This window comes from Lithobates pipiens, unplaced genomic scaffold, assembly GCF_037356315.1.
Source record: "Lithobates pipiens isolate NorthernLeopardFrog02 unplaced genomic scaffold, aLitPip1_a1.2 Scaffold_23, whole genome shotgun sequence".
Taxonomy (NCBI): Eukaryota; Metazoa; Chordata; class Amphibia; order Anura; family Ranidae; genus Lithobates; species Lithobates pipiens.
The window spans coordinates 309,188,346-309,204,168 of record NW_027507785.1 but is presented as its reverse complement, the minus strand read 5'-3'; the positions used below and the strand labels follow the sequence as shown (position 1 = coordinate 309,204,168).

At 42.4% G+C, this 15,823-nt stretch overlaps 1 protein-coding gene across 1 annotated transcript in view; it reads right to left on the bottom strand.

Annotated features, from left to right (window-relative positions):
* Positions 1-1,406: 1,406 nt before the first annotated feature.
* The window catches only part of ANKRD13C (ankyrin repeat domain 13C), a 62,802-nt gene continuing 48,385 nt past the window's right edge, over positions 1,407-15,823 (bottom strand). The window contains exons 8-13 of the mRNA XM_077450484.1: positions 14,831-14,962; positions 12,279-12,440; positions 10,658-10,737; positions 9,444-9,542; positions 5,744-5,844; positions 1,407-3,008 (exon numbers count right to left, since the gene is read on the bottom strand). Of these exons, the coding sequence (XP_077306610.1) occupies positions 2,878-3,008; positions 5,744-5,844; positions 9,444-9,542; positions 10,658-10,737; positions 12,279-12,440; positions 14,831-14,962 (705 nt within the window). The 3' untranslated portion in view covers positions 1,407-2,877. The remainder of the gene's footprint in view (positions 3,009-5,743; positions 5,845-9,443; positions 9,543-10,657; positions 10,738-12,278; positions 12,441-14,830; positions 14,963-15,823) is intronic.

Below are 15,823 nucleotides of genomic sequence, written 5' to 3'. Positions count from 1 at the left end.
TTTTATCATCAAAAATATGTAGAAGAATACATATCGGCCTAAACTGAGGGAAAAAAAAAATAGTCTCACAGGTATCCTGTCCACTTCCGGGAGCCGCAGATATTTGCGTCACCGCTCAGGCTCCCCCCTCCTTCCCTGGCCAGTAGGAGAGAGGAGTGGAGCCTTGCACACGCACAGTAGGGTTTCCAGCGTTGTTGGGGGTTCCCTTACTTGCAATGGAGGCAGCAGCACCTGACCGCTGATGGGAACATCAGCTACGGTGCCGACATCGTTGCACTCCAGGACAGGTAAGTGTCTGATTATTAAAAGACAGCAGCTGCAGTATGTGCAGCTGCTGGCTTTTAATTTTAGCAGCGGTGGGCGGACCTCCACTTTAATAACAAGCACTCTAACCATACTCAGGTGGTGGTGCTTCAGTCAAGATTCCAAATTTGGTTTTGGATGGTGACTACATACACTTTTTTGATATACTAGTCGCACATGAAGAGGAGATTACCTAATTTTATGGCTTTATTTTATGATCCACTTTTTTTTTTTTTTTTTACTTTCACTGGACTATTTCCTCACAGTATTTTCCACTGGACTTTATGTACCTTTTATTTTTTGCATTCATTTGGTGCATTTATATGTTGTGTCTATATGGATTTCCTTCATAGCGCAACTTTACGTTTAGCATATAATAGGACTGTTTATATCGCACAGAAGATTTGCAGCTTTCATCATTGGTTTTACAAAGGATGGTTTGGTTTCATTGTTATTAAGCACAGTTTTTCTTTCCCTTTAATAATTTAAATCCTGGTGCTTTTGCGGTTCTTGTCTGCGTTTGTCTGACTGGAGCTCAAGAACAACTTTTTATAATACAAATACTTTTGCAGCATATTGAGATGTCTGCAGTGGCAGCTGGTGCTCGTTTGGGGGGGGGGATGGGTGAGGCAAACAAACCGTCCCAACCCCCCCCCCCCCCCCTGCTCACCCACCGGCCCCGCACTTACCCCATTCAGGTCGTGGGCTCGCCACTGCCCTCCAGGTGGTCACTTCTCCTAGCCAATCGGGTTTTCAGGACCTGCTTCCTGATTGGCCTGGAGGAGAAGCAGGAAGACATTAGCGGATATTAATTTGCTAATGTCACACAAGTGGGTGGGCTCAGGGGACAGTGCTCTGCACCCCAATCCCATCCTTTTTTAAGCCTCTGGCTCTAATCACTTGCTTAAAAAACAAAACAAAAACTTCCATTGAAATCCAGGCGTCCGGAGCTCTGCATGGAGATAACGACCCAGGCGCATGGATTGGGGGGGGGGGGGGCGGTGCGCACCCCTTATGGATGGGCTGCCACTGGATGTCTGCATGAATGAATTCCTAAAACCCACTTGAAACAAAATCTGGAGAAACAATACACACAAACCGAATAAAACAGATTGATCTTTGTTTAATTAAACCAGTACTAGGTGTGGTTTCAGCAAGAAATGGTTATCATTAACTCGTTTACTAGTTACAAAACAAACAGCAAAAAACAAAAAGTATGACAAAGTGTACATCTTCCAGTAAAAATCTCTGCAGTGATGGGGGATCGGGGACAACCTTCAATGCGGGGGGGGGTGGGGGGGTAAAGGACTCTTCGTTCCCTTTCAGTAAAAAGCAACATTTTGGAAGACCTGACTTGTGAGCCTGAAAATCTGCTTCATATTACCCAGGGTGCACCGAGTGAGAAACATATTATATGTCCATTATAAAGGTTTCCATCCCAGCAAGGTCACGGATCTTACTGGAAACCACATGGAAGAAATTCCCATCAACATACAGTACCATTGGCGGCATTTTTTTTCCTTTTGTAATTATTTTATGATAAAATGCAGTCCTTTTAAAAGAAAAGCAAAAATTGCTTACAGGGAATTTTTGTTTTTATTTACAAAATTCCCAACAAGATGATTAATATTGCAATATTTAAAAACAGGTTAGGAGGTTGTCTAGCAAAAGACATTTTTTTTTTTTACACAAGCGTGTTCTGTCCCTTTTAATAGACCTTTAAAAAGCCCCTTTAAAGCTTGTTTAACTAGCTGCTGCATGATAGCGGTTACCCCCCTCCAGAGACCGTCTGGCTTCTGAAACAAATTAATATAACCCTTTCCAGCATATTAGGAGAACAATCTATGTACTGCTCAAAAATCAATTCAATGGTGACAACATGCATCCCAGGTAGTTATGAGGGAAGGAAAAAAAAAATACCAGATGCTTCTGCAAAATAAAAGTTCAATTACATTTTAAAAAAAAAAGAAAGAAAAAAAAAGGTAAATAAAAAAAGTAAATGTGTTAAATAAAAATTGCACCCACTCTGGAGCAAAGCCTCTGGCCTCCCCTGTGAGTGTGATGGTCTGCACTGATGTATTCAGTCAATGTTTTTAAGTAGACTACAGAAGGACACACCTTCTATTTTATATATATATATATATATATATATATCCAGCAAACAGGAATCTATACATAATATTACATAGAGCATAATTTATGGAAAAGATTATTTAAAAGTTCACCCTAAAATATAAGGTGGAATTATACAAGATTTGAGTGTCAAAAAAGTCCTTGAACACAACTGGATGATCCGCAGCTGCAGTGAGGAATTAAACTGAAGGAAAAAAAAAAAAAAAAGGAAAGTGTAAGGAAGGGGTGTGTAGTTTGGGTATTGAGATTGTCCCATAATGCCCCTGGCTTGCCGGACTGTGCAGCTGGTTATCGATCCTAGAGGTAATGATCACAGATTACGAGCGATCAGAAGCGGTTCGCTTGCAATAGAACACATAGGCTCTGTGTTTTCCCAAAGAATCTCATCCAATTTTTTTCCCCACATAGAATCTTACTCTACACCCAAATCCTCTACGGGATCTATAAGTCGGGAAAACGGCTTGGATCCTCTTTGTAGTCATCCGGTATCGTAAAGATGGACTCTTTAAATTCTCCATAGTGAAACTCTTGAAAAGTTACAGTGGCTGTAATGGTTGGGAATACGGGGATATCTGCCAACAGAACAAAAAAACAAAAACACATTATTTGGGAAATTATGTAAAACATGCCAGAAATGTGTGGACACCTGACCATTACACACCCGTTATATAGCTCACAGCATAGTAGACCGTCCCTCTAAATTGGAGTTCAGGTGTATATATTCAAGGTAACTTAATGCAACAAATGCATTTCAAGCAATTATGATTTTCCAACCTTGTAGGAAGAGTTTACTGACCCTAGGTTCACACCTATGTGTTTTGCAATTAACGGTCCATTTAACATGGTTTCCTATGGTACACGTTCACGTCTATGCATTTTTAAGCCGCTGTGTATTTGGAAAGGCTCAGGTACTTTTTTTTTTTTCCCCACAGCAGATTGCGTTATGCGTGTAATAGACTTCAATGGACCCGCACCAAAAATGGGAGAGTCTCCATAACAGTGTGTATAGCTGGTTAAAGCTTTTTAGTTTATTTTACCCCTTACCTCCTCTGTGCAAGGGTTGTGCACAGAGTGGCCCCGATCCTCCTATTTAGGGGTCCCCCCCCACGGCGCTCCTGGCTCCTCCACACATCGAATGCTCCTTCGGAGAACCCCTTTCCATATAATGCATTACGATGAAAAACCTTGAGGGTTTAAGAAACGAGCTGGGAAGATGGCCACCGTGTCCTTACCAAACCAATGAGTCGTCAGCGGGCTTTCCAGGACCAGCAAGTGTGCGTGTGGTGGTGGATGTGGTGGTGGGGGGTAGTGGTGGTGTCTGTCACCTGGCCAGTGGTTGTGAGGGTCTGCGGGCTGGGGGGCTTACCAGAATCTAGAAGCCCCCCAGATCACACACCTACCCATTCACCAAAAAAAGTGTAAAAAATGAATAAAGACACTACACAAGTTTGACATTTTCTTCATTAAAAAAAATAAAAAAAATAAAATAATGCCCCCCGGTGTAGACCCATTGTCAATCACGCAGTCTGCCGCACCTGGGGAAAAAAAAAAAAAAAAAAAAGCAAGCTCTGCTTGCGCCGAAGGCTGCTGCCATCTGCCTGCTGCCATCTGCCTGCTCCGCCTTGTGACAGTTCTGATATAGCTAAGGGGCGGAGAAACCGCCGGTGACATCGATTGGTGCATGTTGGGTCACCAATGTCACAGGGGAGAGGTGCCACCAGGTGACATCGCTGGGTGGCCCCAACTCTTAGCTATTTAAGAAGCTGTTTGCAATGGGAGTACTTTGTGCAGGTTCATTTCCAAGACACACAGTGTACATTTGACGGATAAAGTGTGGCTTAGCTCCACCATCCACACTTACAGGATTTGATTGACAGTGGCAGGAGCCAATGACTACCACTACTGCCAAGCATTCTGTGAGAAGAGGAGAGAGACAAGCAGCACTGCTGCAGATGGGCACATCGCAGGGTTAAGATCAAGCTCAGGTAAGTATTTAAGAAAGGGGGGCCGTTCAAAGGTGATCTACATTAACGCAGGTAATGGCATTAAAGAAAAAAAAAAAAAAAAAAAGTTTACCTTTACAGCCACTTTATTCTAACATCTACCTTAATTAAACCTGAAAAATGCATTACAATTAATGATTTGATTCCCTTCCCCCACCAACCCCAAACGACCACTTTGTCCAAAGAACCCAGTGTCATATTTAACCTTGATAACAATGATTAAGGGTGCTCTGTAAAGAATATTAATCTAAACTACTAATTAGCAAAAAAACTTTTTTTTCTCTCTTCCTAAACCACTAAAACAAAATGGCTGGAAAGGAAAGTGCTTAAAATAATGTGATCACCACCAAAGTGAAAAATATACACATCATAGCAATGATTATACTAGAAGAATGGTGGACATCAGTGAACCAATATGCATAATGGTAATAATTAACAATGTAAAGTCCCAATAAAGTGTCTCTGCAAAGAATGAATTCTGTTGAATTCTACCGATCCGGAAAGTGAAAAGCAAATAATAATCGTGATATAGCAGTGGTTAGCAAGAAATCCTGAAGGAAACTTGCGACTCCCTCCACCATGAACGTAGAACTACACCAGTAGTGATAATAATACAAGTCCAAACTGCTTACCAGATCCGTTTGACCACTTTAATTAAAAAGGAAGTCAAACAACGCTTGTACAGGATAATGCCTGCTCATATGGATACCAATGCAGATGATGTTAGATGGTGTGTCTCTCTTCACAGACTCAAGCGACAAATGTGAAAAAATACAAAAAAAATCCATAGCATAATACTGACTTTAATAAAAAATAAGTAAAAAAAAAAACAGACAGCCAAAAGGCTCCTTACATGGTTAGGTGCCTGGCCTGGCACTGGGACTGCTCGCTCTGACCAAAAGAATCGCTCTCCAACTCAAGGAAAAATTCTTCGGCGTTCGATATTGGCGTGCGTTCCAGGCCTACAGACCGACAAACCAAAGGGCCGGAAATGGCGTCGAATAGCGTGACCAAGTGCCGCTCCGACGTACGTTACGTTGTTAACGTCTTCAGGAAGCGCACTGGGTCACTCGTAATCGTCGCTTATATTGGATCATTGGTCCAATTATAGCGAATAGGAAAACAGGTTGTGCGCCGCCTCAGTACACCCAAGGCAAAAAACGACCAACACTAATAATTGACATTTATATCAAATCGTAAATGCTCGGAACCTAATCAGAACATTGTCGAATTTAAACCGATATAATTGTCAAACCATATCATTTCAATCCTGCCAGTGTCACAAAACTACTAACATTACGTACCTAATTTTACAGGGAAACCTGGAGGAAGCTTCATCTGTACAAATTCTCGAAGTTTATTAAAGTGCTTGAAAGGTGCAATTACTTCTAGAACATTCAGCAGTCTGCAAGAAAAGGAAACATTTTTATATAGACCCAAAAATGTGTAGAACCGAATCTGCAATCTCAATGCGGAGAAGGAACCAACAAAGAAGATAGGCCCCAAAGGCTTATACTGACCGAATTGTACTTTTTCCTTCTCCTTTAACCACTTTAGCTCAGGAAGGTTTACCCCCCCCCCCCCTTCCTAACAAGGTCATTTTCTGCGATACGGCATTGCGTTACTTTAAAGGACAATTGCATGGTTGTGCGATGCTGTACACAAATAAAACGTTTGTCCTTTTTTCTACAAACAGCGCTTTCTTTTGAGGGTATTTGACCACCTCTGCGGGTTTTATTTTTTTGCGCTATAAAACAAGATAGACAATTTTGAAAAAATAAAAATGATATATCTATATCTAGATAGATCTATTTTTTTTTTACTGTCTGCTATAAAACATATCCAATAAATAGAAAAAAAAAAAATACGAATTTCTTCATCAATTTAGGCCTATGTATTCTGCTACATATTTTTGATTAAAAAAAATAAAAATTAAAAACCCCAATAAGCGTATATTGATTGGTTTACACAAAAGTTATAGTGTTTAAAAACGGTGGGATATCTTATTTATTTATTTTCACAAGTAATAGCGGCGATCAGCAACTTCTATCGGGACTGCGATATTACGGTGGACAAATTCGGACACCTGACACTTGCCACTTTTTGGGGACCAGTGACACTAATACAGTGTTCGGTGCTTTAAAAAAAAAAAAAATGCACTGACACTGGCAGGTAAGGGGTTATCATCAGGGGCGATCAAAGGTTTAAATGTGTTCCTAGGGAGTGCTTACACTGGGGGAAGGTAAAGATCCATTTTCCTACTTGGCAGAAACACAGGATCAGTACATTCCTCTCACAGCACAGAGATAAGCCTTGTTTACATACACAGACCGCAGTTCTGCCTGTTCTAGGAATGACTAGCGTCCGCCAGACCCATCAAGTCCAATCACAGAGGGTCACCGCCAGAGCACGTGCGCCCCTGACCCAAAAGTGTCAGATCATGTACTAGATACGTGATCTGGCACAGAGCGCAGTATAAGTGTGTGGGGCGGTCCGCAAGCAGTTACCGTTTTTAGGACGTCCTAGCAAATATTCCTACACCAACATTACAGCTGAAGTTTAATCTGCATATATTTTGCCTTCCCTGGTTCCTCCTTCCCCCACCACCTCCATCTTTTCAAGAAACCTCAGCCCTGATGTAAGCAGTGGGTTGGCTCTTGTGAGGAGTTATACAAATCTCAATCTCAATGGGTGGATATTCCTAGGACAGGGGTGGGCAAATTGTGGCCCAACAGCAGTTGCTGAACTTTCTGTCCCATTATGTCTCTGGGATTCATGCTTATTAACCGTCAGTCTTGCAATGCCTCATGGGATATGAAGTTCCACAAAAGCGGGAGGGCGTCAGTTTGCCCACCTCTGTCCTAGCAAAACACGTTATGCCGAGCCTTCATAATCGAAAGAACTGAAATCCAATGGTTAAAAGGGGTGGGCCAGGAAAAGAGGTGTGCTCTGAATTACTGTGAGAAGCTTCAAGTGTACAGAGAAATCAAGTAAGCCAATTAACCACTTCAACACTGGACACTTCCAGCCTAGGTCAATTTTCAGCGCACTGTTGCACTTTGAGTGACAATAACTCAGAGTGAGCTGCTAGGCCTCCTCCGGCAGCACAGCATTTGATTGATTGACAGCAGCGGGAGAGAATAGCTCCAGCTGCTATCAATCTGCCCAGGTAGGAGGTAGACAGCAGTAAGAGCCACTGCTCTTGTGCACATCGCTGGATTGGATAGGGCTCAGGTAAGAAACATAGAATGCATTAACCACTTGCTTACTGGGCACTTAAACCCCCCTCAGTCCCAGACCAATTTTCAGCTTTCAGCGCTGATGCACTTTGAATGACAATTGCGCGGGCATACAACACTGTACCCAAATGAAATTTTTATCATTTTTTTCCCACAAATAGAGCTTTCTTTTGGTGGTATTTAGTTACAGCTCGGAGTTTTATTTTTTGCTAAACAAACAAAAAAAGATGCAAAAAAAAAAAATCATGTTTTAATAGTTTGTTATAAAATTTTGCAAACGGGTCATTTTTCTCCTTCATTGAAGTGCGCTGATTAGGCGGCACTGATGGGCTGCATTGGTGGGCACTGATGGGCTGCATTGGTGGGCACTGATGGGCTGCATTGGTGGGCACTGATGGGCTGCACTGGTGGGCACTGATAGGCATAGTTAAGGCGGCACTAATAGGCACAGATAAGGCGGCACCGATGGGCACAGATAAGGCGGCACTGATGGGCAAAGATGGGCACAGATAAGATGGCATGGATGGGTGGCACGGATAAGTGGCACAGATGGGTGGCACGGATGGGCACTGATAGGTACCACTGATAGATGGGACTGATGGGCACTGATAGGTGGCACTGCTGGGCACTGATGGGCACTGATGGGCGGCACTGGGTCGCAGCACCTTTGAGGCAGATTGTGGGCACTGTGGGTGGCACTGCTGGATGGCACTGTGGGTGGCATTGTGGGTGGCACTGTGGGCACTGATGGGGGGCACTTACTTTTATTCAGGATGGCACGGCGGTGGGCAGGTGGGCACTGGCAGGGGGCAGGTGGTCAGCTGTATTGCTGGCCGTGATCGGGACTGATGTCCCGATCACGGCCGCCGGTGATCGGCTTTTTTTTTCTCTCCTCGCGCTGTCAGCGCGAGGAGGAATAATAGCCGATTACCGGCTCCGTTCTATCACATGATCAGCTGTCATTGGCTGACAGCTGATCACGTGATAAGGGGTCGGGATCGACCCCTTGCACGGATCGGTGATCAGGCGAGTCTCACGGACTCGCCGATCACAGAGCGCGCCCCTCAGGGGGCGCGCAGGCCGCTCGTATCCGGGACGACGTCAATAGACGTAGTCCCGGAAATGTAGGTCCGCGCTGATGTCCCGTCATTTGGCAATAGCGCGGATCTGTAGTGGTTAAGGTGAAAAACCTTAAAGTGGATGTAAACACCATTAATGAAATCTGACCAAGGCACATATATCTGTAGTGTTTACTTATCCCTCGCCAAAGCTCTAAGTGGCGTTTCTTTCTGCTGCTCCGTTCCTCTGTTATCAGCAGTCACTTCTGACCAGTTCCTTGAAACAGGAGAGGACAGCAACTGGAAATGTGTCGGGGAGGGAGATTAGCAGAGAGCTGGTCTATTCAGACTACAGCTCTGCATGTTCCTTAGTTCTTCTGCCTATGTGGAAGGAGGTGTGTCCCTTTCCTCCAATCAGCTCTCACACATTGTAAGCCCAGACTCCACACCTACTGCTGAATGAGCAAAAAAATAAAATAAAAAATGTGCAACACCAACTGCACTTTCTAAAGAATGTAGAAAAAGGGAAAGGCAGAAGATATTCAGGTAAAACTTACATAGGGAGATTGGTTTCATCTCTGTATCTGAGGCTGTTCACCTTACTGGGTTATAGGAGAGGGTTTACATCCACCTTTAAAGCTTTAAAAGCATTTGAAAAACACTTACAGATAGCAATGAAGAAAATGCTGCAATAAAAGGGCACTTACGATTCAATTCCTAGTGGGAAGTCCTGGCTCACAGCAATTGTTGCTTTGAAGGTTTTCTTGTTCTCTTTGCAGACAAGCTCTCTTCCCAGATGGGGAGCCCTAAAATATAAAGATAGCAAAGCTACACACACAGTACTGAATTGCAATATATTTACAAAACAATTGCAGAGTTTCTCAGTACTTATGTATTTCCAGAAAACGTTTATGCCTCCCTAGTAGAATCAAAATATCTGTCTCTAGCAAAGGTTCTGATTTTACAATGTAAATGGCAAGGTCCAGGTACAACAAGAAAATACTTATTATTCTATCTTCTATATAATCTGAAATTTCATTTCTGATTATTAAAAACCGGTTTAACCAAAAAAAAAAAAAAAGTTGTGGTCATCGATACCCTTGTTCATTAGTGAGTCACGAACAAGGGTGCACACACTGAAGTTACCTGAAACCTACTTATTTTGATCCAAGTCAGGGACACTTCACATAATAAAGAGTAAATTGATCACAGTACCTGAGCATACAGACTAAAAATTCAACAGTTGAGCAGGATAAAGGGGGATCACCAGTCTCTACTCCCATAAGCGACATCAGATTATCAAATGAGAGTGGTATCAAGCAAGTTAAAGCGGTTATAAAGGCTTTTTTTTCTTGAAATAACAAATATATTATACTTACATGCTCTGTGAAATAGCGTTACACAGAGCGCCCCTGAACCTCCTCTTCTGGGGTCCCCAGTCTGTGTTCAGCGGCTATTCTTCAGTTTCTGCCACCATAACAAGCAGCTTGTTATAGGGACAGATGTGCAAGCGAGCGCCCAAGCAGGGTTGTGTACATGCATAGACACACAGTGTGGCTCAGCCCTGCCCCCAGGACTTTACTGACAGCAGCAGGGGCCAATGGCTCCCTGCTGTGGCTTCTCTGTCATGTGAATGCAGGGAGAAAGGAGAGAGCAACTACAGAGGAGCACAGCTCTGGATCGAATGAGGATTCAGTAAGTATTAAGGGGGTTGGGGGGTTTGCCATACTGCTGCTGCTGGGACATGTCTTTACCTTTATATAGGAAATGCATTAAGGTAAAGAAAGGTCTTGGTTTTAGAACCGTTTTAAAAAGGTTTAGAAAGAGGTTTAAAAAGAAAGAAAAAAAAATAAAGGGAATAAGTAGGAGTGGGCTAAACTTTGAGAAAAAAAAAAAACCCTTTAAGAAACAAAAAACGTACTTTCCACTTTCTGCAGACATGTACTCTTCCCAGGTAATTGTGTTCGGGGGAGGCGAGGGCAGCGACGGTCTCCGTACAGGCTGTAAATGAAAGAATACATGTTTTATAGTCCATAAATCACTCAAATGCCATACCCCTAGGAGTGTCGCTTTTTCCTATAATCCAGGAACTGCAGGGATTTTCTTTAACCACTTGCGAAACCGCCCTATAGCAGTTGTATTAGTACAGGGTGGCAGCTGGTCGCCAGATCACACACATAGTGTATGTAATTATATATATATATATATATATATATATATATATATATATATATATATATATATATATATATATATACACATATACACACACACACACATACACTGTGTGTGTGTACACACACACACACACTTCCAGGGAGCTTCTTCGCACCGATAAAAAACCTGTGTAGCAGCACCCCCCTAATTACCTACCTGAGCCCCTCCAGAGGAGATAGGGGGCAGGGCCAGGTTGGGGCTCTGTTTCTGAATGGATACAAGGAGCTCAAACTCTGCTTGGATGCCCCCTGTAGCAAGCTGGCTAAGGGCAAAGAGGGACCCTAGAAGAGCAGGATCCGGGCTGCTCTGTGCAATACCGCTGCACAGAGGTGGCAATTATAATTTTTTTTTTTTTTTAAACAAGCCTTCACAATCACTTAAAAGTGATTAAGTCTGTTATTTTAAAAGAAAAAAAAAAAACATGTTATACTTACGTGCCCTGTGCAGTGGATTTGCACAGGGCAGCCCGGATCCCCCTCTTCTTGTGTCCCTCTTCGAGCTCCTGGCCCCTCCCTCCTGTCAAGTGCCCCCACAGCAAGGAGCTTGCTACGGGGGCACCTGAGCCGAGTCACAGCTCCCTGAGTCCACAACACTTTTTCCTCCATGCATTTAGTAGTTTGAGTTCAGCTTTAACATCACCCCTGATATTTACAAGCCAGTGATTGTGGAATTAGTCACTTGCAAAAACTAGAAGTGGCAAACCTTCTGAACTCATCAATCCTGATTTACTTAGAAAGGACAGAAAACTGGATGTAATGGTGATATCTTTGATCAGAGAAGCAAATCTCGTTGGATGATCAGGACAGTTACATAACAGTTGACAAAGGTCTGCATTCATCCCTTCAATGCCCTAAAGCCTTGTACACCAGATGAAAAATTGGACCACTTTGAAGTGATCGTACAATAATCTGATCGTTCGTACATGGCTTTCGAGAGCAGATCACTGCAGTTCATCCAAAATTATCTGAAGGAACAAAAACACAAAAAATGTTCTTGTATGGTACCAGAGTGTACAATTTTCGTTTAATCAGTAACATATTAGTACTGAAAAATTGTATGTTAGTGCAAATAAAAAAAAAAAATATCACAGACAGTACTCAAATTTTCTGTCACACTTGAATACGGCTACAATCACTCTACTATAAAAAAAAAAAAAAAAAAAAAAAAAAAAAAAAAAATTGGAAGAGCAAGACCACACATGCTCAGAAACATCTAGTAGCCATCAGATAAACTTAGTTTATTATTCTGCTATGTCTGCACTATGATGCGACAGCTAGAAAGTGTGATCTCCAACGAATGACGGCAGGCAGCCAACATACACCTACCTCAAAGTTCTGCTCCATCAGGCTCCCCCCTTTGCTCAGGCTCTCCATGATGGCTTTATTTCGCAGAATGTCTTCTTCACTGAGGTGCTCTCTCCTCTTTCTGGACTCTAATATTAAACCATTTACTAAATAGAAGTCCGCCAAGAAGTTTCCCACGCGTTCCTGAAAAAAAAAAAAAAAAAGAAGTTTGCTAAGATAAATACTGTGTGAATTTCTGAGTTAAGATAACTCATGGGAGGTATTTATCGCAGAGGCAGGCAATTCACAAAAAAAAAAAAAAAATAATAATAAATGCATTAATGTTTTTATTTAGCAGTATCTATAATTATTATTATACAGGAGTCCGTTTACACTTTGTGCAATGCTGCACAACATGAGAGCAGACAGTACAGATCCCAAACAATTTAAAGTGTTACTAAACCCAGTAAAACATGCTCGTTATACTCACTGTGGAATCAAAGGTGTTAATCCTCCGCATTGTGTATAAAAGTAGTCTTCTCTGATCCTCCCCTTTTTTCAATTAACGCCAATCCATATCGCGATAGAGCATTAGGAGTCACTCTGCACATGCTCAGTTTGGTGTGTATTGCTAGCTACAGTGTTTTATTTTTTTCTTGGTAGAGTGCATGTGATCAGCATAGGGCCAAACAGCACTGTCCAGACAGAGGATCAGGGGAGAATGAAAACACTTCCTACAAGCTTTACGCAGAGACTGATACAAGTCACAAGACTGCTATATACCATGGCTGAGAAAAGGTTTTTAGCAGTTTATATTTACTAAAATAATTGCATTTCCATGTTCTGTGGGAAACCAGATATATAGTGAATGCAAGTTCTGGGTTTAGCAACACTTTAACACATAAGGAATGTGTGTTAGCGCTTATTTTATTTACACCTTACTTTACAGTAGAGTAGATTGCACCTCTGGCCACAACGGGAGGTGAAACATTAAGGCTCCATGCACACTGAAGCTCAAAAAAGCTTTTTCTGGACGCCAGATTGCTGGCAGAAAACGCTGGTGGAAAAACTTGCTTTTAACAGCGTTTTGTACTAGCGTTTATGAGCGTTTATTAGCGTTAGCGTTTATGGGCGTTTTCAATAAAAATACACAGAGGACACTCCAAAAATCCCACAGTACATTCCAAACTCCCACAACGCATTGAAAAAATAGAATGCCGAACACTAATTAACGCGCGTTTATGAGCGTTTGTTGTTTTTTGGCGGTGAAAACGGCACTTTGAACGTGAATTTCTGGCGTTCAGAAAAAAGCCCTGAAAAACTTCCATGTGTGCATGGACACATAGGCTAACAGAGTGGAGTTTATGGGCTTTTACAAAAAACGCCCAAACTCCAATAAACTGCAGTTTATCAGCTCCAGTGTGCATGGAGCCTTAGCAGAGGTTTTACTGCCACTGACAAAATGTGACAGTTACAGCTCAAGGATTCTGGCCCATAAGAGAGCACGGTTCAGCCCCGTCCCATTGGTGGTGATTGGCAGCAGCGGGAGCCAATGGCTCCTGCATGTCCGCCAATCAGGAGAGAAAAACCCGGGTGAGCCTTGTGTCTCGTGCAAATCGCTGGATCGAGATCAGGCTCAGTTAGTATTGGGGGGGGCTTGAGGGGGGAGCTGCACACAGAAGTTTTTTGCATCTTCATGAATAGAACGCATGAGGGTAAAAACATGTTAAGCCTTTACAACCATAGTTACATAATTAGTCTGGTTGAAAAAAAAAAAAAAAATAAAAATAAAACACAAGTCTATCTAGTAAAACCAATAAAAAAAAAAAAAAAAGGGGAAAAAAAGGATATTAAAATGCTGCTAGATACTTGCAGGCAATTTAGAAAAAGAAGAGCTTTGAGGAAATAATTAAAATGATTTAATTAAAGAAGCAGGAAGTACAGGAAGCTCCAGAACTCCTAAAACTAAATGGTGCGTCCGCCTTCTTGACTGTGCAAGTAACAGGATGTGTGAATCACAAGACTAGCTGAATGTACAAATATTTGGAAGGTAAAACCCCTCACATATATGCATTTCAACTGTGTATGTGGCTGCAATTCTACTGCCCCTATCCAGGGGGGCACATGCCCCTCTTTCATGAGCGGTCAAACAGCATTAAAAAAAAACACAATTTTTAACACTAACTTGTTTGTTTAGAGGATGTACAGGAAAGGTTCAGATGGATTAAATGGCAGCTAATACTACTATCCAGCAAACACAATTGTGTTATCAAAAATAAATATTTACCTTATTTTGAATTTTACATAATCCCCAGAACACACACACAAATATTCAATCCATCAATAGTGGATGTGAAAAGTGCTGGCTTTTAGCCATTTTAAATTATAAACACGTCAGGCTTTCTACATGATCATCAGGAAGGGTTTCAAGCATCTCTCCAGGAGATGAATTCCAGGACCATCAGATTACAAAGGAAAGATGTGGGTAAACACTACAATAATATCGGGAGAAAAGCTTTGGTGGAAGGTTTATCTAGCGTACATCTGACCACAGTGTGACTTCACAGGATGAGTTTTGTATTTCACCAACATACCGTTTTATCCTCCCTGAAAAGCCAGCCAGTTTGGGCACGCTGAAATGAGATGGATTTTGTAGACAAAGTTGCTGAATAGATATCACTACTCATTAAAATATCCACCTCCTCTTCTGTCTCCATTTCTGATTCCTGTAATGAAAAGGTTTGTCAGTGCAGGAGACATGATGTACCACAAAGCGCAGCAATGTCACATTATAAAAGGAGTATGAAGACACACAAAGTAGCCAGAATCATGCAATGCCTCTTCTGCAATAAACACCCCTACCTGCCTGACTGCCGTCTTCTGCGCCAGTCCAGTCTTTGTGTGACGGAGTGACTGCCTCCTGCACATGCGCCGGGCAATGAAGACCGGCACACAGGAGAACATGTTGGCGCAGGACAGTTGGAAAGGTGAGTATTTAGAGATAAGTTTACCTTTGGGAACACGTTCCACCTGTTGGATGGAACATGTAACACGATCCCCGCTCCTGCAGCCACTCAGTGATCCGCTGCCTGTGTGAGACAGCAGTACAGGGGAGATGTTCCCCATACCAGCTGTCGCTTTTTGAAAAGAGTGCGGACATGCAGTGCTCCGCCCACACAGCCGTGCCATTCACAGAGTTCTGTAAACAAATGATCTACAAGTACGGACATCCTTTGTGGCTGTTGGCATGTAGTTCTCAATGAACTACCACAGTGCTGTTGAGAGCTCTGGTTGTCAACTGATTCTTCCTGCCAGTGTGAAACAATGACAGTCTACAGGATCCTTGCATGGCACCAATACAACCCCCACGCAATACTTTCCAGGCTCAAAAAATTAAATTTTAATTAGTCAGACTTTTAACCAAAACTTCATTTTAGTTTTAGTTATATTTTAATCATTTGAATGGTTTCAGTTTTAGGCTCGGTTCACAATTTTGGTATGCGGAAACCCGAGAACCCTGCAAATCCCACTTCCAAATGCAAATTGCCGGGAGTGTCAATACATTGTTAACCACTACAATACAGGGC